This window comes from Ranitomeya variabilis, chromosome 2, assembly GCF_051348905.1.
Source record: "Ranitomeya variabilis isolate aRanVar5 chromosome 2, aRanVar5.hap1, whole genome shotgun sequence".
NCBI lineage: Eukaryota > Metazoa > Chordata > Amphibia > Anura > Dendrobatidae > Ranitomeya > Ranitomeya variabilis.
In genome coordinates, this window is record NC_135233.1 from 342,357,624 (window position 1) to 342,380,496 (window position 22,873).

At 43.7% G+C, this 22,873-nt stretch overlaps 1 protein-coding gene across 1 annotated transcript; it reads left to right on the top strand.

The window, feature by feature from the left end:
• The first annotated feature begins 16 nt into the window (after window positions 1-16).
• NSDHL (NAD(P) dependent 3-beta-hydroxysteroid dehydrogenase NSDHL) lies at window positions 17-21,593 on the top strand. The gene is made up of 8 exons (XM_077285410.1): window positions 17-267; window positions 2,316-2,362; window positions 5,061-5,222; window positions 6,000-6,146; window positions 16,593-16,721; window positions 17,907-18,049; window positions 18,314-18,416; window positions 20,869-21,593. The coding sequence occupies exons 2-8, from the start codon at window positions 2,342-2,344 to the stop codon at window positions 21,202-21,204; spliced, it is 1,041 nt and encodes a 346-aa protein (XP_077141525.1). The 5' UTR covers window positions 17-267; window positions 2,316-2,341; the 3' UTR covers window positions 21,205-21,593.
• Window positions 21,594-22,873: the final 1,280 nt, after the last annotated feature.

A 22,873-nucleotide genomic window follows, 5' to 3' on the forward strand; every position in this document is an offset into this window, starting at 1 on the left:
TGTCATTGGCCAGAACGAGGCTTGACACGCGGTGCTACCCCCAGGCGCATACTGAGTGACGTTACATGCTGGTTACCATGGGAGCTGCTGATGTCTTTTTCTATTGGTTTACTGAGTGTTAGGTTAACCAATCAGATGCAAGCATTTGAGCTCGGCTGATTCTCAGCCCATAGTCAGGCATGTTATCTGCAATTCTGCATGTTATACAGGGAGGACTGGGAGCTCAGAAGATAACAGCGGGGAGAGGGCTGAGAGCACCGGGGACAGGTAAGGGCAACTGGGCCAACCAGCGTCTGCACCGCAGCACAGGCTCAGGGCAGACATTTAAAGGGGCGGTCTAGCGGAAGCAGCAGTGAAGACAAGCAGGAATCCCTGTCTGCTGGTCGCTATGGAGACTTTGGCTCTGGAGCCTATCTATGTGATCTGGAATTATTTGACCTCCGACTAATTGCTCCATTGATTGTTTCCTACTATTTTGTGTATATCAGTCATACTTTCATTGTGGGAACCAGCAACCAGTCATGATGAAAATGATCTCTGATCTGCAGGCAGGGTGTTATAGAGCAGGAGGAGCTGATCAGGGTGCTCCACATTTCTTGTGGGAAAAGTTTCTGTAAAACTTGCATTCCATCCTTTGGAATCCTTGATGTTTGTATGTGGAAGTCCAGTGAGCGGACCTACTCTGTGTATGTGGGAGTCCAGTGGGCGGACCTACTCTGTGTATGTGGGAGTCCAGTGGGCGGACCTACTCTGTGTATGTGGGAGTCCAGTGGGCGGACCTACTCTGTGTATGTGGGAGTCCAGGGGGCGGACCTACTCTGTGTATGTGGGAGTCCAGGGGGCGGACCTACTCTGTGTATGTGGGAGTCCAGGGGGCGGACCTACTCTGTGTATGTGGGAGTCCAGGGGGCGGACCTACTCTGTGTATGTGGGAGTCCAGGGGGCGGACCTACTCTGTGTATGTGGGAGTCCAGGGGGCGGACCTACTCTGTGTATGTGGGAGTCCAGGGGGCGGACCTACTCTGTGTATGTGGGAGTCCAGGGGGCGGACCTACTCTGTGTATGTGGGAGTCCAGGGGGCGGACCTACTCTGTGTATGTGGGAGTCCAGGGGGCGGACCTACTCTGTGTATGTGGGAGTCCAGGGGGCGGACCTACTCTGTGTATGTGGGAGTCCAGGGGGCGGACCTACTCTGTGTATGTGGGAGTCCAGGGGGCGGACCTACTCTGTGTATGTGGGAGTCCAGGGGGCGGACCTACTCTGTGTATGTGGGAGTCCAGGGGGCGGACCTACTCTGTGTATGTGGGAGTCCAGGGGGCGGACCTACTCTGTGTATGTGGGAGTCCAGGGGGCGGACCTACTCTGTGTATGTGGGAGTCCAGGGGGCGGACCTACTCTGTGTATGTGGGAGTCCAGGGGGCGGACCTACTCTGTGTATGTGGGAGTCCAGGGGGCGGACCTACTCTGTGTATGTGGGAGTCCAGGGGGCGGACCTACTCTGTGTATGTGGGAGTCCAGTGGGCGGACCTACTCTGTGTATGTGGGAGTCCAGTGGGCGGACCTACTCTGTGTATGTGGGAGTCCAGTGGGCGGACCTACTCTGTGTATGTGGGAGTCCGGGGGGCGGACCTACTCTGTGTATGTGGGAGTCCGGGGGGCGGACCCACTCTGTGTATGTGGGAGTCCGGGGGGCGGACCCACTCTGTGTATGTGGGAGTCCGGGGGGCGGACCCACTCTGTGTATGTGGGAGTCCGGGGGGCGGACCCACTCTGTGTATGTGGGAGTCCGGGGGGCGGACCCACTCTGTGTATGTGGGAGTCCGGGGGGCGGACCCCACTCTGTGTATGTGGGAGTCCGGGGGGCGGACCCCACTCTGTGTATGTGGGAGTCCGGGGGGCGGACCCCACTCTGTGTATGTGGGAGTCCGGGGGGCGGACCCCACTCTGTGTATGTGGGAGTCCGGGGGGCGGACCCACTCTGTGTATGTGGGAGTCCGGGGGGCGGACCCACTCTGTGTATGTGGGAGTCCGGGGGGCGGACCCACTCTGGGTATGTGGGAGTCCGGGGGGCGGACCCACTCTGGGTATGTGGGAGTCCGGGGGGCGGACCTACTCTGGGTATGTGGGAGTCCGGGGGGCGGACCTACTCTGGGTATGTGGGAGTCCGGGGGGCGGACCTACTCTGGGTATGTGGGAGCCCAAGTTTAGTAACCCGGCCCCATCAAATTGGCTTGGGCTGGTGGTTCATGTATATTGATCATGTTCCTTTAGAGTAGATTGCATTGGATCCATATTTATATCTCTTTTGTTTTCAGGTGAACATTGGAAAAAATATATTTAAATGGCGACACGAATCCGACCTGTAAGTAGCGTAATGTGGACTGGATTAATTATTGTATACATTTCTGTCACTTGGAAAGGGAATCTATCAGTAGGTTTTTGCTATTTAATCTGAAAGCAGCATGATGTAGGGACGGAGACCCTGATTCCAGTGATGTCAGTTACTAGGCTGTGTTTTTCTGTTTCGATAAAATCAGTGTTTTATCAGCAGATTATTACTATAGAACTAGGTATCTCATGCTTCCTTGTTCTTCCACGCCTCCCACCACCGATTGGCAGGTTTCTGCCTATGCACAGTGTACACAAAAAGCTGCCAATCGGTGGTGTGGGCGGGTTTATACAGGGCTCAGCATTCAGGGCTCTGCTAGATCTGCAGCAAAAAAAACCTGATTGTATCAAAATGACAGCAAGCAAATCAGCATGTGACACATCGCTGGAATCGGGGCCTCTGCCCCTACTTTATGCTGCTCTCAGATTACATTGCAAAAACCTCTCTATTACACATCCATATTCCTTAACGTAAACTGTTCTGTTAAAAAAATCTTCCTTAGGAATTACTCCATTGTTAGGTAACCCCACGGCTGTGTTTTATTTCAACCAATCAGACATTGCATTGAAATGCAAAATGTTCATAGCAAATTGCACAGATTTGGGAATTTTTGCACCTAATGCTTCACCTATTTACCTGCCAAAACCAAACTGTCCAGAGTCACTGTCATTTATTGAACAGTTAAAGGGATTATCCGGTCAAAACCGATAAGTCTGCAGTCACTCTGTGTGACAGCAGACTTATGAATCCCCCCAGTGCGCACACTACACTGCAGAGATTCGGCAATTTCAGACCCTTGACCAATGGGAGTGTAAATAATACGTACCCTCCATTCCCCGATCTGAAACCGGCGAATCCCCACACCACACAGTGTGTGCACTGGAGGGATTCATAAGTCTGCAGTCACACAAAGTGACTGCAGACTTATCAGTTTTGACCAGACAACCACTTTAAAGAAGTTGACAACTTTATCTTTTTTTTTCTTGTACTTAAATGCATGCATTCTTGGCTAAAAATCATTTTTGCAATTGGACTTTATTAAAGATGTTGCAGTGTTTGCCTTCTGTAGCCTCTGTTGCTCTTTCTACTGCAGAATGAGTAAACTGAGAATCTGTAAGTGAGCTAATTCTGCCCGTGCATTGGGAGTGTTTCTCATTGTATTTTCTGATTTATGACCAGAGATCACATCAAAGTTGAATGTGCAGGGAAACCAAGACCCTGTAAAAGGAAAATGGTGTAAAATGTTTGATAAAACCAATTGCAAAAATGATTTTAGCCCCAAATATATGCATTTAAGTAAAAAAAAAGTCATCGGAGATAGACAATCCCTTTAAAGGAAGTCTGTTTTTTTTCCCAACCATTAAAGGGAACCTGTCGCCAGTTTTTTATTTAAATCAACATAGGTCCAAAAAGTACTTAAGGGCACTTCATCAAAATGCAACCATCAAATCCCACATCATTTAATGTTAGGGACAAAGAAGAGATCCCACACAATATAAAATCAATAATTTTTTATTCAAACCAATAAAGGACAATAAACAACAGTAAAAAAGCAAAATGCCATCTAGGGGACGCCAGAAAAAATGAATAGAAAAATTCCCCACATTCAATCAATAATAATCTAAGGCAAAAATTTCTTTATTATCAACCGATACAGAATATGTTATAATTGTATTAATACTTTTTTTGGCAATAATAGCCATTCAAAAAACATACTCCACACCTTTTTATTCCAACAAGACTCAATATATCTAAAGCCAGGTTATATTAACATCAGTAATCCTGTGTTATGTGTAACCAACAGGGAAAGGAGACCTGTCTTTATAAATCACTGCATGGTCTCCACATTATATACATGCCAACAACCTTCCCCTGGTATCTGGTGATTAGGGTGGTACAATAGATAGTAAAGGTTGATAGTTACCTAATGTGTGGTTTGTTCTGGCGTCCCCTCACCCCGACGCGCGTTTTGCCGCCTGCTTCTTCTGGTGGCGTGTGTGTTTTATTTGCCAACAAATGCCACCACCTTTTTCTGCTGCTGTTATGCATTTCACAAACTATTAAACTGTCTCCTGACTCCCCTGTAAACCTCAAAATACCATTTGATTTGGTGTAAATGAGTCTGGTCCGGTCTGATGGGCGTCTGTTCCTCTCCGCTAGTAAAACCCGTCCTCACGCTCTGATAGATGCGGATGACGTGTCCTGCACCATTCACATAGCTGAACCAACTCTTGTGCCTTTATCAGTGGTAGTTTTGAGGTTTATAGGAGGAGTCAGGAGTTTACTGAGGAGAGCACTTATGGGGCCAGGTCCACCCACTGCGCACTTGTGACTTCATTTGCATATTTGCCACAATGATAAAAGCATGTTTCCACTCCTAAGATCCCTACCAGCTGCTGTTATCGGCTTTATTGACTGACATGGAGTCTTAGAATGATGAATATTATTATATCAGAAAGTGGATTTCTAGTTTTGGGGATGAATCATAACAGTGTCGTACCCCTGAGATGACTTGAGGGGCCATCATATGACCCAGCGCCCACCCCATATTCCTAAATGCTCACTCATTCCATCAGGGAAACCTTGGAATTGTCATTTGCTGTTTCCATGATGCTACTTTACGGCCGATCCCATACCGTGCCCCCTAATAAAGACCTTCTGTATATTCTAGGCCAGCAAGAAATGCACTGTGATTGGTGGATCGGGATTCCTTGGCCAGCACATGGTGGAGCGCCTGCTGGAGAGAGGATACTCCGTCAATGTATTTGACATCCGTCAGGGCTTTGAGAATGAGCGAGTGCAGTTTCATATTGGGGATCTCTGTAGTAAAACGGTAAGAAGACATAAATGTCTCCACTGGGATCGGTGGGGGTCTTAGAGTTCAGACCTTCATCGAAAATTAAGTGGTGGCATATCCCAGCAATGTCCCATCACTACAATTTTTGTGTACAGGTGTTATTTGTAATTTTCACATATAGCAGTAGTACCTGTGATGGGCCATTCACTTGTCTGATTTTTTTTGCAAAGGGGAAATGTCCGATTTTCCCTTCACCCAAGACAGCACTCCTAAATATACAGGTGCTGTCATGTGTTCTGGAAAAACCGGCTACCGGTAAGTAACCTTGGTGTTGTCCCTTCTCCCAGACAGCACCCATATATTCAGGTGTGCTATCATGGGTTCCGGATAAACCGGCTACCGGTAAGTAACCTTGGTGTTTTCCCTTCTCCCATGACAGCACCCATATATTCAGGTGTGCTCTCATGGGTTCCGGGAAAACCGGCTACCGGTAAGTAACCTTGGTGTTTTCATCCAATCCTTCAATAAAAATCGGCAATGCAAGTCTATGGGTCCGGGGAAAAATGAAATTGTGCTTGGATGACGTCAGAGTTCAGTTCGTTTTTCACAGACTGTCCGAATGGAGAGGATTGACAATTGTATTTATTTATTTTTTTATATTCTTCACATATGAGAAAATCAGACCAGAATAATCCGTTTTTCACGTATGTGGAGAGATCAGATATCTGCACGAGGCCTTGCTGAGATGCGAATTCGCTTTATTTACAAACCTTCCATTGTCTTAGTCCTTACATACTCTTCGTTATCTTGCAGGATTTGCTGCCGGCGCTCCAGGGTGTGAACATTGTCTTCCATTGCGCATCACCGGCCCCTTTTAGCAACAATAAGGAGCTGTTCTACAAAGTGAATTACACCGGGACAAGGACAGTCATCCAAGCCTGCAAAGAAGCCGGCGTTCAGGTGACCGTAGGAATAAAGCGGCGTTACAATGTGGCGTTCAGTGTCACCGTCCATAACAACGGGCATCTGTAGGAGCGCTCACATTGCTGTTCTGCCAAGAACACGTGGGCAGCACTTCAGAACCAGGGGCTACTCGGCCCCACCAGTAATGGCCGGTGTCACTGACTCGCTTCACATTGAAAGGAATTATGTGTAAATGTCCGAAATGTCTCCAACCGTAGTTAGCACCATTCACATTACCATGTTGTAAAAACTGGTTAAAAATTCCAAGTGCGGTGAAACGGCGTTTTTTTGAGTTTTTTTTTTATCTACAGAGTTCATTGTGCAATAAAAATGACCTGGTAACATAATTCTTTAGGTCAGTACAATTACGGCGATACCAAATGGGCATTTTTTAGTAGACACTTTTTTTTTTTTTTGTTACAAAAAAAAAGAGAATAAATTGGCTTTGTTTCTTGAGGTGGTGTTTGTTTGTTCTTTTGTTTGGCATTTTTATTAGTACCATTTTGGAGTAAATACAATCTTTGGAATGTAACTAATAAAATAGCAATTTTTTTTTTTTTTGTTATCATTCTGGCATTTATCGTATAGGTTAAATGATTTTATATTTTCATAAATTGGGCTTTTAGGCCAAGGATATATTGCGAGTTTTCGTAGCGCTGCAGATTTATTTTAAATATTTAGCTCCAGCTGCAGCCCAAAGCGATGCATTGAGTTGTATGTAAGTGGTGGTCTGCCGATTTAACTGAGAATCCATCAGTGAGCACTTTCTGACGGGAGAGTTTGTAACTCTTTAATCTGTCTTTTTCCAAAACTCTTTTAGGCCTCTTTCACACGTCATTGTCTCAGGTACATGTGGTGACAGTTTTCACACGTACCAGAGACACTGACAGACATAGACCCATTCAAATGAATGGGTCTGTGCACATATCTGCACGGACTGTGTGTCTGAGTGACACACACGTAGACATGTCCGTTTTTGTGCATCTGCACGGATCACACGGACCCATTCAAGTCAATGGGTCCGTGTAAACACATACCCCACATGGATGCCATCCTTGTGATGTATCAGTATCACACGGACGGCCGCCGAGGAAGAAGCACTGCAGTAAGCTCTGTTCCCCGGCAGCTGGTGCTGAACCCGGCTCTCCTGATTCTCCCCTGCTCTGCTGTGATCGGTGCGAGCAGAGGAGAATGATGAGAGTTATCTTAAAGTCCGAACAATGACAGCAGGTGGGGGCTTTTGGGACTCTTAGGGTACCGTCACACAGTGCCATTTTCATCGCTACGACGGCACGATTCGTGACGTTGCAGCGTCGTATGATTATCGCTCCAGCGTCGTAGACTGCGGTCACATGTTGCAATACACGGCGCTGGAGCGATAATTTCATGATGTATTTGCGATGTAGAAGCCGTTGGTTACTGTGCGCACATCGTATACAACCTGTGTCACACAATGCAATCATGCCGCCACAGCGGGACACTAGACGACGAAAGAAAGTTTCAAATGATCTGCTACGACGTACGATTCTCAGCGGGGATCCGGATCGCAGTAGCGTGTCAGACACAACGATATCGTAAATGCATCGCTGGAACGTCACGAATCGTGCCGTCGTAGCGATCAAAATTGCACTGTGTGACGGTACCCTTACCCCCTATCATCTGACACCTGCTGCCGCTAATAACAGTGACAGCAGGAGCGGATGATCGGGGTATTCCACAGCCGCCACCTGCGATCTAACTAAATGAATGAAAAACCTGACGTGGGTTCCCCCCTATTTTCTTGAACCAACCAGACAAAACTCACAGCTGGGGGCTGCAACCATCAGCTATCAGCTTCTCCAAGGTTGGTTATCAAGAATAGAGGGGTCCTCACGCCTTATTTTTAATTAAATAAATAATTTTAAAAAAAGACGTGCCCTCCCCCTCAGCCTAAAAATAGCAGCCCCCAGCGGCCCAGAAAACGTGAATCTATTAGATGCGCCTTTTCTGACATTTTGGCCGACTCTTCCCACTTGCCCTCTAGCGGTGGCAATTGGGGTTAATATTTGTGGTGTTGATGTCACCTCTGTAATGTCAGGTGACATCAAGCCCAAAGCTTAGTAGTGGAGAGGTGTTAACAAGACACATGTATTTATTACTAATCCTATAGTTATATGTTAAATAAAAAACGGCCAGAATAAAATCATTTATTTGAAAAAATGGCACAGACTCCTTTATTAATCTCAATTATACCATACTTACTGCATCGCCTATTTCCTGTGAAGCCCTTCCTCTCCTGTAATAAAAGTTAAATAAAAAAACAACAATATACCATAACTGTCCGTCGTTCTGTCCCACGCTGTAATCCATGTCTGGGGGCTAAATAGTTTTCAACCTGGACGGTGACAAGATGCGACCGTCCCGGCTGAGAACCATTGGTGAATGAGATGCTGAGAGTGCAGCATCAGTCACCAGCGGTGACATCATCACTGGCTTTTTCCCACATTCCTGAGGTCACCGTAGTTCAGCCCGGCCTCGATGATGTCACTGCTGGTGACTGATGCTGCGCTCCCAGCTGTTCATTGACCTTTGGTTCTCAGCATGGACAGTCACATCTTGGCACCGTCCTGGTTGAAAACTATTTAGCCCCCAGACATGGATTACAGCGTGGGACAGAGCGACGGACAGTTATGGTATATTGTTGTTTTTTTATTTTACCTTTATTACAGGAGATCAAGGGCTTCGGGGAATTAGGCGGGGTGTAAGTATGGTTTAATTTATAATATTAAGAGTCTATGTCATTTTTTAAATACAGGATTTTATTCTGGCTGTCTCTTTATTTAACATATAAGGATTAGTAATGGATAGGTGTCTTATAGACATTCTCCAATACTAAGCCTTGGGCTTGATGTCACCTGACATTACAGAGGTGACATCAACCCCACAAATATGAACCCCACTTGCCACCGCTAGAGGGCAAGTGGGAAGAACCAGGCAAAGCGCCAGAATTGGTGCATCTAATAGATAGGCCTTTTCTGGGCAGCTGTGGGCTGCTGTTTTAAGGCTGGGGTGGGGCAATATCCATGGTTCCTTACCAGCCTGAGAATAGCAGTCCCCAGCTGTGAGCTTTAGCAAGGCTAATTGTCAAAAATGGGGGGACCCCACACTGGTTTTTTAAAAAATTGTTTATTTAAATAATAAAAAAAAGGCGTGGGGACCCCTCTGTTCTTGATAACCAACCTTGCAGAAGCTGACAGCTGAGGGTTTCAGCCCCCAGCTGTGAGTTTTGTCTGGTTGATTCAAGAAAATAGGGAAGAACCTACATGGGGTTTTTCATTCATTTATTTTGTTAGATCGCAGGTGGCGGCTGTAGAATACCCCGATCATACGCTCCTGCTGTCACTGTTATTAGCGGCAGCAGGTGTCTGATGATGGGGGTAAGAGTCCCAAAAACCCCACCCGCTGTTATCCTTCGGACTTTAAGATAACTCATCTTATCATTCTCCTCTCCTCGCACCGATTACGGCAGAGCAGGGAAGAATGATGACAGCTGGCTTCAGCACCAGCCGCCGGGGAACAGCACTTACTGTAGCGCTTCTTCCCTGGCAGCTGTCCATGTGCTACTGATGCGGCACACGCGTGCCGCATGTAGTACATACCCGGACACGGATATCTCCGGTACCAGTTTTTCCAGTACTAGAAATATCATGACGTGTGAAACTGGCCTTATACTGGTTCATAATCAGAGCCCACATGAAGGTTCAGCTGAACTGGTCATACATCACCTGGACATTTGAGTGGGTCAGGAAAAATTATCATTTGCCTGTTCATGCAGTTGTCTTCCTTGGAAATTTGATTTACGGAGAAGTTATTCTCTGCAAATTTAATGTCCCTTATTCTCCAGAACGCAGAGCGTAATACATGTAATTTGTAAAAAAAAAAAAAAAAATAGTTTTTGCTTCTTATACTGTCCTAGACGTCCGGCTGTCATGGCGTCCAGGAGATCAGCGGTGGCGGCATCATGTCATCACAATGTGTACCGCGATCTTCTCCATCGCACGCGCAGAACCGTCCCGGGCGCTATTACTTCCGGAAGTCCTGGCCAGTGTATGAGGACTGATGATTTCAAAACGAGCGTCGGGGAAGGTGCCGTCAAATCTGCCAGTCCACATCTCACCTCCAGTCCAGCCAACAGGATACAAATGTGCATAACAAAACCTGCAGCCATTTTTTCTTGTTATTATACTTTAAAGCTAATTGCCAACATAAGGCTCTGCATATGTAGAAAGTGACACACGTCGTCGCCTCAGTTGTCTGTCTGGAAACCTTCCCAGCGTCTTTATGGTTTGGGGATGGTAGAGATTTGCACCTCGGTCACTGATTATAAGGGTGTTCGCTAACGTTATCCTTTCCAATCTCCATCTCCTCTTACACACGGCGTGAATTAGCGCTGAGGCTGCTGTAATCACAGGATGTTATTTAGGACCATCGCTGCGGCTCTGTATCTCTCTTTCTTGGCAGCCTCATTTTGTGGATTGTAGTAAAGACCACCAGTGATTAACTCTAACAGTAAAGGGCTGTGACCCCATTATAGTAGGGTCCCTTACTGATTATAGACATGTATATGACATCATGATGTGCACACGTGGTCAAAATTGTTGGTACCCTTGTGTAATGACAGAAAAACCAACAATGGTCACAGAAATAACCTGACAAAAGTAAAAATAAATAAAAAATCTATGAAAATGAAAGTCAGACATTGCTTTACAATTGTGCATCCACAGAATTTAAAAAAAAAATAAAATAAAACCCATGAAATAGGCCTGGACAGAAGTGATGGTACCCATAACTTAATACTTTGTTGCACAACCTTTTGAGGCAATCACTGCAATCAAACGATTCCTGTAACTGTCAATGAGACTTCTGCACCTCTCGACAGGTATTTGGTCCCACTCCTCAAGAGCGAACTGCTCCAGTTGTCTCGTGTCAGAAGGTTGCCTTTTCCAGACGGCATATTTCTGCTCTTTCCAAAGATGTTCAATAGGATTTAGGTCAGGGCTCATAGAAGGCCACTTCAGAATAGTCCAATGCTTTCCTCTTAGCCATTCCTGGGTGTTTTTAGCTGTGTGTTTTGGGTCATTATCCTGTTCCAAGACCCATGACCTGCGACTGAAACCAAGCTTTCTGACACTGGGCAGCACATTTCTCTCTAGAATCCCTTGATAGTCTTGAGATTTCATTGTACCCTGCACAGATTCTAGACACCCTGTGCCAGATGCAGCAAGGCAGCCCCAGAACATAACACAGTCTCCTCCATGTTTCACAGTAGGGACAGTGTTCTTTTCTTGATATGCTTCATTTTTCCGTCTGTGAACATAGAGCTGATGTGCCTTGCCAAAAAGTTCCATTTTTGTCTCATTTGTACATAGGACATTCTCCCTGAAGCTTTGTGACTTGTCAACATGTAGTTTGGCAAATTGTAGTCTGGCTTTTTATGATTTTTATTCAACAATGGTGTCCTCCTTTGTCGTCTCCCATGAAGTCCACTTTGGCTCATACGACGGATGGTGAGATCTGACACTGATGTTCCTTGAGCTTGAAGTTCACCTTTAATCTGCGTAGAAGTTTTTCTGGATCTTTTGTTACCATTCGTATTATCCGTATTATCTCTTTGATTTGTCATCAATTTTCCTCCTGCGGCCACGTCCAGGGAGGTTGGCTACAGTCCCATGGATCTTAAATTTCTGAATAATATGTAACTGTAGTCACAGGAACATCAAGCTGCTTGGAGATGGTCCTATAACTTTTGCCTTTAACATTTGTCTATAATCTTTCTAATCTCCTGAAACAACTCTTTCCTTCGCTTCATCTGGTCCATGTTGAGTGTGATACACACCATGTCACCAAACAGCACAGTGAGTATCTGTAGCCCTATATACAGGCCACTCACTGATTCCAAGATTGTAGACACTTGTAATGCTGGTTAGTGGACACACTGTGATTTAACATGTCCCTTTTGTCACATTATTTTCAGGGGTACCATCATTTCTGTCCAGGCCTATTTCATGAGTTTTTTTTATTTTATTTTTATTTTTTTAATTCTGTGGAAGCATGGTTGAAAAACAATGTCTGACTTTCAATTGTTAATTTTCATAGATCTTTTATTTATTATTACATTTGTCAGATTCAAGTTATTTCTGTGACCATTGTGGGTTTTTCTGGCATTAAACGAGGCGTACCAACAATTTTGACCACGTGTGTAACAATACAGGGCTGTGACCCCGTTATAGTCGGGTCCTGTACTGATTATAGACATGTATATGACATCATGATGTAACAGTAAAGGGCTGTGACCCCGTTACAGACGGGTCCTGTACTGATTATAGACATGTATCTACTATATAATTGTCTAAGGGTCACTTCCATCTTTCTGTCTGTCTTTCTGTCTTTCTTTCTGTCACGGATATTCATTGGTCGTGGCCTCTGTCTGTCATGAAATCCAAGTCGCTGATTGGTCTCGCCAGCTGCCTGTCATGGCTGCCGCGACCAATCAGCGACGGCCACAGTCCGATTAGTCCTTCCCTACTCCCCTGCAGTCAGTGCCCAGCGCCCGCTCCATACTCCCCGCAGTCACGGCTCACACAGGGTTAATGCCAGCGGTAACGGACCGCGTTATGCCGCCAGTAACTCACTCCATTACCGCCGCTATTAACCCTGTGTGACCAAGTTTTTACTATTGATGCTGCCTATGCAGCGTCAATAGTAAAAACATCTAATGTTAAAAATAATTTAAAAAAAATAAAAAATCATTATATACTCACCTTCCGCCGCCTTTCCCGCTCCTCGCGACGCTTCGGTTGACCGCTCCATGCAAGCGGCAGGTTCCGGTGCTAAGGATGGTGTGCGACAAGGGCCTGCCATGACGTCACGGTCATGTGACCGCGACGGCATCACAGGGCCTGCACGAGAAGGACCTGCCATGGCGTCACGGTCACGTGACCCCGACGTCATCACACCCTGGGACCGGAAGCTGCCGCCTGCACTCGGAAGGTGAGTATATGTTTATTTTTTATTTTTTAATTTGTGACATACGTGGCTGGGCAATATACTACGTAGCTAGGAAATATACTACGTGACTGGCCAATATACTACGTCGCTGTGCAATATACTACATGGCTCTGTGCTGTATACTACGTATCTGGGCACTATACTACGTAGCTGGGCAATATACCATGTGACTGGCCAATATACTACATGGCTGGGCAATATACTATGTGGCTGGGCTATATACTACGTGGCTGGGCAATATACCATGTGACTGGCCAATATACTACATGGCTGGGCAATATACTATGTGGCTGGGCTATATACTACGTGGCTCTGTGCTGTATACTACGTCACTGGGCAGTATACTACATTAATGGGCAATATACTACGTGGCTGGGCAATATACTACGTCACTGGGCAATATACTACGTGGGCTGGGCAATATACTACGTGGGCTGTGCAATATACTACGTCGCTGTGCAATATACTACGTGGCTCTGTGCTGTATACTACGTCACTGGGCAATATACTACATTAATGGGCAATATACTACGTGGCTGGGCAATATACTACGTCACTGGGCAATATACTACGTGGGCTGGGCAATATACTACGTGGACATGCATATTCTAGAATACCCGATACGTTAGAATCGGGCCACCATCTAGTATGACATAATGATGTAACAGTAAAGGGCTGTGACCCCGTTATAGTCGGGTCGTATACTGATTATAGACATGTATATAACATCATGATGTAACAATATAGGGCTGTGACCCCGTTATAGTCGGGTCCTATACTGATTATAGACGTGTTTATGACATCATGATGTAACAGTAAAGGGCTGCCTGTGACCCCGTTATAGTCGGGTCCTGTACTGATTATAGACATGTATATGACATCATGATGCTTCTTATTTCCAGGATCTTTCTGTTACCATAATAGTGAATAATAAAACCACTTCATTATGGTAGGACGGTTTACATAACCAGCAGGTTCCTCTCATGGCCGCCGTACATACCTGAGCACTGTAGTCATTTGGCATTCAGTTTGTGATTTGTCATTTCTATATTATTTCTGTACAATTACAGTTATGGTGTAATCATAGCAACCATCCATGTTACAGCCTGTAGTCTTCCCTCCTGATAATACCTCACATATTCACACTTAATGCCTTCACAGAAAACATGGTGTTGCTGCCCTCATGCACGGCAGGGCGCACATTCACTCTGTCAGCACCATTATAGTCTGTGGCCCCGTCGGCACATATCTCCAAATCCCATTTTGCGGGGGGCTCAGACGTAAGCCTTGACGACACCACCTAATGCGTGCTGGAACACAATATGAAAGCACCCTAAGAGATAACATGTACTGAAAAACCTGAGTATGTATTACAAGACACGTCGGGACCTCCAGAGCAAGACACTGCGGCATGCAACTGATTTAACACTATTCTATCAATGGCCCCCTATATCAATTCAATTAATCACAATCTCCGCTCACCTAGCCTGACTGACAGCGCCTCAGTGTCCCTCCTCCTTGCTGCTGCTGAGATCTCACATTGCTCAGTACAACCTGCAGCCGTCAGTCTGGGTAGGTGGAGACGGGATACACTTGGGCTCATTAGTAATGTCACTTTTTAACTGGACTCCTAAAATGTTCCTTTTTTAGTATGAGAATTATGCATCCATTCTGGCATAGATTTCCAAAGTAAGTTCACCAGCCTCATCAGGTCTAAGAGTTCTGTTTATTATTGTAATACAGTGGATATAGTAAAATCTGGGAACCTAACTTCTCCATGACCACCTTCCCTTGATCCGGGAGTCTGGTAAAAGTTGAGTTTTCCTGGATAGTAACAGCTATGGTCCAAACGTTGTAGTTTAATTCCAGATGGAGCTGAGCTGCGTTGGCTTTCATGGCACGGCTCATCACATTGTTATGTGTTGTTATGGGATGGATGGAGAATACAATATGTTTCTCGATCAATGGGTGTTGAAACTTCTCACAGCTGCTTTTCGCCTTGTCTGAATAGCTGCTTTCTCAGGGTGGAGGCCACTGGGAGTTCCCACCTGAAGGGACATGTAGAGGTGTGGGGGATGATTAAGGGCAGAAGGTTGGGCCGTGTGATGCAAGTCACTGCTAAATGGAGATTATCTGCTTACTGTGACACCGGATGGCACTGACTGATCGATTGTGTGTAGAAATGAACACGAGAAGTGCCGCGTCTGTTTTCTATGTCAGTTTCAGGGACTGCGCTGTCATTTTCTGGTATCCTCTCATGTATGACATGTCCCTGTGTGGTTAGTCCCTTTTACTACACAATCTTATGGGTTCATAGCACCAATAACAGGAATTCTTTTCTAATCCAGAGTTGGATCTCTGCTCGTATAATAAGGAATACAGTCACTTGATATCAGGAACTTTTCTTCATGTTATCACCTCTCCTAAAAACTATATACGGTACTTTTTTTTTTTTTTGTATTTTGTGTAATTTTTTTGTGTCGCTACATTATTTTTGCTATTAATTGCACTCATATCGGGAGATTTATCAAAATTTGTGCTAAAGGAAAAATGTATTCCAGTATTTTGAATAACTAAAAGGGGAATCTGACTGTGCCACCGCCGTAACCATGTATGAAAAAATAAAAGATGGATTATCAATTCAATAATATATATATATATATATATATATAATGTAATCATAGACTAAGGGAATGCAGGAGGCTCACGGGGAGCACTGTGCTGCCTGAAACCTTCTTTTTCTGCAGGTTAATGTTAAATATTAGTAATTGAAAGGGGTTCTTCACTACTAGGACGACTCCTTCTTAATTACTATATTCCACTTTTTGTAAAATAAAAATACCCTATATTTAAAGGGGTTGTCTGCCCCTGGCGGACAAGTATGCAGTCATTTTATGTGACTGCCGACTTGTCAATACTCACAGCTTGCCCAGTGCACAATGTGAGAATTCTCCAGCTTCAGGAGCGGACGGTCATGTCATGTGACCCTAAATATGAGCAAGGCAACACACATCTAGTCGGCACATGATGGCATGTATGCCAACCACTCCAGTCGTCGGAGAATCCTCACAGGGAGCACTGTGCACACTGTGAGGATTCTCAAGTCACATAGCCTACAAGTCTGCAGTCACTCTAAGGCCGGACAACCCCCTTTAGCGCCTATACTTGTGCAAGTCCAGCGATATCGGTGCCAAGGCTCACATAGTTATTCCACACCTTCCCCAGATGACAGCAGTTAATCCCATGGAAGCCAATTAGTGGCTGCAGGGCTCCCGTGGCATAACACCTCCCATCCCGACGCCATTCATTTATTTTACAATGGGAAATATAGTATTTTAGAATGGGTTTTCTGAGTAGTGGACAGCTCATTTAGAATCCTATATTTTTTTTTCTTAGAAACTAGTGTTGACCAGCAGTGCCAGTGTTGTATTTGAAGGCAAAGACATTAAGGATGGAACTGAGGACCTTCCATATGCCCGTAACCCCATTGACTACTATACGGAGACCAAGATACTACAAGAAAAGGTAAAACAGCATTATAATCTTCATCTGTGATCAAAATCGTGTTTTCAGGACTGTGTTGTAACACCAGGCGCAACCAAAGGGTGGCACTGTTGCTGGAGAAAAAAGTAGACCCTTTTTGGTTATTTTACCGTTGTTTTTTGGGGGGTTTATTTTATGGCATTCATTGTTTGTGCAGTAAAAATGACTTGTCAGTACTAGGGTTGAGCGACTTTCATTTTTTTAAGATCGAGTCGGGTTTCGCGAAACCTGACTTCCTCAAAAGTCGAGTCGAGTGAAATCGGCCAATTATCGCGAAGAGTCGGGGATCGACCGAAACACGAAACCCAATGCAAGTCAATGGGAAAAAAATCTCCTCCTCCCTCCTCCTCCCCCCACCTCCCTCCTCCTCCCCCCACCTCCTCCCCCCCAAGCGATAATATGGCGATAGGTGTGCACGCCCCTGACACCTATGTCATCACGCTGCCCACACTTTCATTGGCTGAAAAATGGCACTGAACGCGTCATACAAAACGCGACTTTGGCGCGAAGATCGTCGACCACATGGCCGATCCCACACTAGGATCGGGTCGGGTTTCATGAATCCCGACTTTGCCAAAAGTCGGCGACTTTTGAATTTGTCCGATCCGTTTCGCTCCACCCTAGTCAGTACGTTTATGGCAATACTAAACTTATGTAATTATTTTTATTATTATTATATTTTTTTTTATTGAATGGTAAAAATTTATATTTTTCAACCAGTATGAAGAATTATTTTTTGCTTGCCGAGTTGTAGATTTTAATGGTACTATTATAGGGTACCCACAATGTTTTTTAATAGCATTTTTTGGTAGACGGTTCGGCTACCAAAAGAAGAAAATGGCAATTCTGGCATTTTGTCCTTTTTTTTTGCTTTATGTTGTTATCCATGTGGGTTAAATAATTTTATATATTGGACTTTTGCAATGGTTGCAAATGATGTTTATTGCCAAGATGGCAGCCATGGGGGCCTTCAATAGACTGTCAACCGCCGTGGCACCCCACCTGTACACCTTGCAAATGTCACTAAGGGGGCGACGGATGCCCACTCGCACTCCCTGTTTGATGTACATGTACGTCACATGTCTGGAAGGAGTTAAACACACCATTAACAGGTTAAACCAAAAACGTATTCATTTCCTCATTTACTACTGGTGTAATCTGTTGCAGGAGGTTCTGGGATCAAACGACCAAGCAAATAATTTCTTGACGGTGGCCATTCGCCCCCATGGTATATTTGGTCCAAGAGACCCTCAGCTTGTTCCAATAATGGTGGAGACAGCAAAACGTGGCAAGATGAAAATCATGATCGGGTAAGTGGCCATGTCCGTGCCAGCTTTAACTCCTTCAGTATCATTATCCTATCATGCTCCGGGTCTTCTTAATAAACAGGCCTTGTTGTCCATAGCAACCAATCAGAGCTCTGGTTTCATCTCAGAAACTGCTCCGGAAGGTTGAAAGCTGCTCTATGATTGGTTGCTAAGGGAAACAAGGCCTGTTTTTCTTACTAGACCTTTTTCGTAGTTTTATATTTGATTTGGTATCTTTCCATTTTATTACTTTACACATCGATTCAGAAATGGGAAGAATCTGGTGGATTTCACGTATGTGGAGAATGTGGTCCACGGCCATATCCTGGCGGCTGAATATCTACAGAAGGACTCTCCTCTTTGTGGAAAGGTATGCTTTATGTTTGGAGCTGTATCCTATATGTTATGTGCAGTGGGAAAGATGGAGCACAGCTGAGTTCATCCGGAAATAGAACATGTTGTCAGGAAATAACCTATTGTTTAAATCGTGTTCAAATGTTAAAAATATATCTGATAGTATCACTATTCATTTCACGATCTTTATTACAAAAAATCTGAAATATTGCAATTTTCACGCAGGGTACTAGGCCATATACTAGACTGACACTTCCTGTTCTCTACAGATGACTTTTCAGCAGTCTCATTATCATCACAGACAGGATTTCAATGTGCCTGGTTTGGAGCATGCACAGACAATGCATCAGTCAGTCTATTAATGTTAATGTCCATGTGAAGAACAGCGAGAAGGAGCCTAATATTAGGCTTAGATACCATAAAATTATACATTAAATAAAGTCATATGGGAAATAAAAAATATAACAAATTAAAAACAAAATACTTAAATGGCCATACCAATCTCCAAGATCCTACCCCAATATGTAGTAGGTGTATTAATAATTATAGTATTAGCAAATACCTCCAATTAGAAATGTAGTATAGTTCTTCTGATTTGTTATGTCTCTTTCCTCATGTGCAGGCATTACAGGACCTTACATATCCATGGTTACGACCACTGATATAGTGACAGTTAGTTCGCTAATGGTCGATAGAGGCCTAACAGTTATACAGTTGTGTGAAAAAGTGTTTGCCCCCCTCCTGATTTCCTATTCTTTTGTATGTTTGTCACAATTAAACGTTTCAGATCACAAAACAAATTTAAATATTATACAAAGATAACACTTGTAAACACAAAATGCAGTTTTTAAATGAAGATCTTTTATTAAGAGAAAAAGAAATCCAAACCGACAGAGCCCTGTGTGAAAAAATGATTGCCCCTGATAACTGGTTGGGCCCCCCTTAGCAGCAACAACTGCAATCAAGCGTTTGCGATAAGTGGCAATGAGTCTTTTACAACGCTCTGGAGGAATTTTGGCCACTTATCTGTGCAGAATTTCCGTTCTTTGCAGGTTTCTGAGCATAAACTGACATTTTTATTATCATGCCACAGCATCTCAATTGGAATAAGGTCAGGACTTTGACTAGGCCACTCCAAAGTCTTAATTTTGTTTTTCTTAAGCCTTTTCAGAGGTGGACTTGCTGGTGTGTTTTGGATCATTGTCCTGCTGCATAACCCAAGTGCACTTCAGCTTGAGGTCACAAACAAATGGCCGGACATTCTCCTTCAGGATTTTGTGGTAGACAGCAGAATTCATGGTTCCATTCACCACAGCAAAACAGCCCCAGACCATCACATTGCCAGCACCATATTTTACTGTTAGTATGATGTTCCTTTTTTTAAGTGATGTTTTGCTTCTATTCCAGATATAATTGGACATACACCTTCCAAAGGTTCAAATTTTGTCTTCAGTTTCTTGGCGATTTCTCGCATGGAATAGCTTTCATTTCTAAGAACAAGAATAGACTGTCGAGTTTCACGTGAAAGTTCTTTTTTTTTTTTCTGGCCATTTTGAGAATTAATTGAAACCAACAAATGTAATGCTCCAGATTCTCAGCTAGCTCAAAGGAAGGTCAGGTTTATAGGTTCTCTAATCAGCCAAACTGTTTTCAGCTGTGCTAACATACTTGCACAAGGGTTTTCAATGGTATTCTAACCATCCATTAGCCTTCTGTCACAGTTAGCAAACACAAAGTACCATAAGAACACTGGAGTGATGGTTGTTGGAAATGAGCCTCTATACACCTATGAAGATATTGCATTACAAACCAGACGTTTGCAGCTAGAATAGTCATTTACCACATTAACAATGTAGAGAGTGCATTTCTGAATCATTTAATGTTAGCTTCATTGGAAAAAACTGTTTTTCTTTCAAAAATAAGGAAATTTCTAAGTGACCCTAAACTTCTGAAGGGTAGTGAATGAGTTTCACTTTTTGTATTGAAGAACTGAAATAAATTAACTTTTTGATGATATTCTAATTTTGTGAGATGCACCTGTACATTTGTTTGGTGATCTGAAACATTTGTGACGAACATGCAAATGAATAGGAAATCAGGAAGGGGCAAACACTTTCACACAACTGTATGTCACGTTAGCCAATGTTAGCCAAGGGAGGGATATATACTAGTATGTATAATTTTTTTTACATATGTTTTATTATACATGGACTCTTTGCTGAAATTTGCATTGCATGGAGGAAACCAAAGCAGCCACACTATAGGTCTACACAATGCTTTAGTACTGTGGATATTTGCTGGATCAAAATGAAACTGAGAACAACATTTTGTACCTGGTGCTTATACGATACGATACACTTTATTGATCCCGGGGGGAAATTACAGTATAATATATGATATTGTATACAATATGCAGTGCTCCTTTTGCAGTGCTGATATATACATGTCTACGAATTCTCTTCTTTTAGGCATATCATATCACAAATGACGAGCCTATTCCATTTTGGACATTTATTTCTCGGGTCTTGGTTGGCCTGAATTATGACGCCCCCAAGTACAAGATTCCCTACTGGTTGGCTTATTACCTGGCTCTGTTTGTCTCCTTTTTGGTGTTCATTGTGAGCCCACTTATCACAATTAAGCCAACGTTTACACCGATGAGGGTCGCCCTGGCGGGAACTTACCACTATTACAGCTGTGAGCGGGCCAAGAAGGACATGGGCTACAAGCCAGTGGTCAGTCTGGATAAAGCTATAGAGAAGACTGTCCAAAGTTACCCACAACTGCGGAGAGCAAGTCAGTAAGAAGACGTGACCATGGGGAAGACTTCTGTTTAATAATTTTCTACAAGTAGCGACATTAGTAACCAAATCTGAATCTGACCTAGCACTGATTTATTTTGGCATTTTAATGAAAATGTGGGCAAAAAATATGAAAAATAAAATACTAGGGCATAATTAAAAATCCCTATAATTTAATTGATCTATAAAACTAATGCTATAAATTCGGTCATAAAGAGCAGATCACAGTATTTCATTTAGATCCCAGACTTCATTTCAGCGCATATTTTCAATGCCATTTTTTTTTTTTTTTTTTTTTTGCTCGTAATTTTTAAATGTAAATGTTCATATTGAATCTAACATTCCTAAATATCGTACTGAAAATTGCTAATAAAACAATTGTCTATGAAGTAGTTAATGTATCTTGTCACTTTACAGTTTTTGTATTTTTTTTTTCTTCACTTTTTTTTTTTCTTATATATATATATGTTTGGTATTTACAGCTGATATTTGCAAAGCATTTCACCCTTTGCAGCGCAGACTCTGCATAGACCCAGCTTAAGGGTATGTTCCCACGACCCATATCTGCTGTGGAATTTTCACTGTAAAGAAAGTTGTGGATTTTCGACACATTACACCTTTCACATTGCACAAGTCGAAGTGTGAATTTTTCTTGCAGCATGTGAATGAGATTTCTCTATACTGTAATTTGCAGCAGGTTTATAGCACACAAATCCGCAGGGGCGTACTTACAACGTGGGACCATAAACTTACAGTGGGGAAAATATGTATTTGACACCCCTCTGATTTTGCAAGTTTTCCCACCTACAAAGAATAAAGAGGTCTGGAATTTTTATCGTAGGTTCACTTCAACTGTGAGAGACAGAATTTAATCAAAAAACAGAAAATCACATTGTATGATTTTTAAATAATTAATTGCATGAAAAAAGTATTTGATCACCTACCAACCTGCAGGAATTCTGGCTCTCACAGACCCGTTAGTATTTCTTTAAGAAGCCTCCTACTCTGCACTCATTACCTGTTTTATTTGCACCTGTTTGAACTCATTACATGTATAAAAGACCCCTGTCCACACACTCAATTGCAATCCAACCCTCCACCATGGCCAAGACCAAAGAGCTGTGTAAGGACACCAGGAACAAAATTGTAGACCTGAACAAGGCTGGGATAGGCTACAGGACAATAGGCAAGAAGCTTAGTGAGAAGGGAACAACTGTTGGCACAATTATTAGAAAATGGAAAAAACACAAGATGACTGTCAATCGTCATCGGTCTGGGGCTCCATGTAAGATCTCGCCTCATGGGGTAAGGATGATTCTGACAAAGGTCAGGAATCAACCCAGAACTACACGGGAGGATCTGGTCAATGACCTGAAGAGAGCTGAGACCACAGTCTCAAAAATTACACTTAGAAACACACTACGTCGTCAACGCAAGGTCCCCCTCCTCACGCCAGTACATGTCCACATCCGTTTTAAGTTCGCCAATGACCATCTAGATGATCCTGAGTAGAGAGAAGGTCATGTGGTCAGATGAGACCAAAATATAACTTTTTGGTATCAACTCAAATCCCTGTGATGGAGGAAGAAGGATGAGTACAACCCCAAGAACACCATCCCAACCGTGCAGCATGGTGGGGGAAACATCATACTTTAGGGGTGCTTTTTTGCAA

Coding starts and splice junctions, on each gene's coding strand:
- NSDHL (XM_077285410.1), top strand. CDS start 2,342: ATGGCGACACGAATCCGACCT. Junction 5,223..5,999: donor GGGATCTCTGTAGTAAAACG/GTAAGAAGACAT, acceptor GTTATCTTGCAG/GATTTGCTGCCGGCGCTCCA. Junction 18,050..18,313: donor AAGATGAAAATCATGATCGG/GTAAGTGGCCAT, acceptor ACATCGATTCAG/AAATGGGAAGAATCTGGTGG.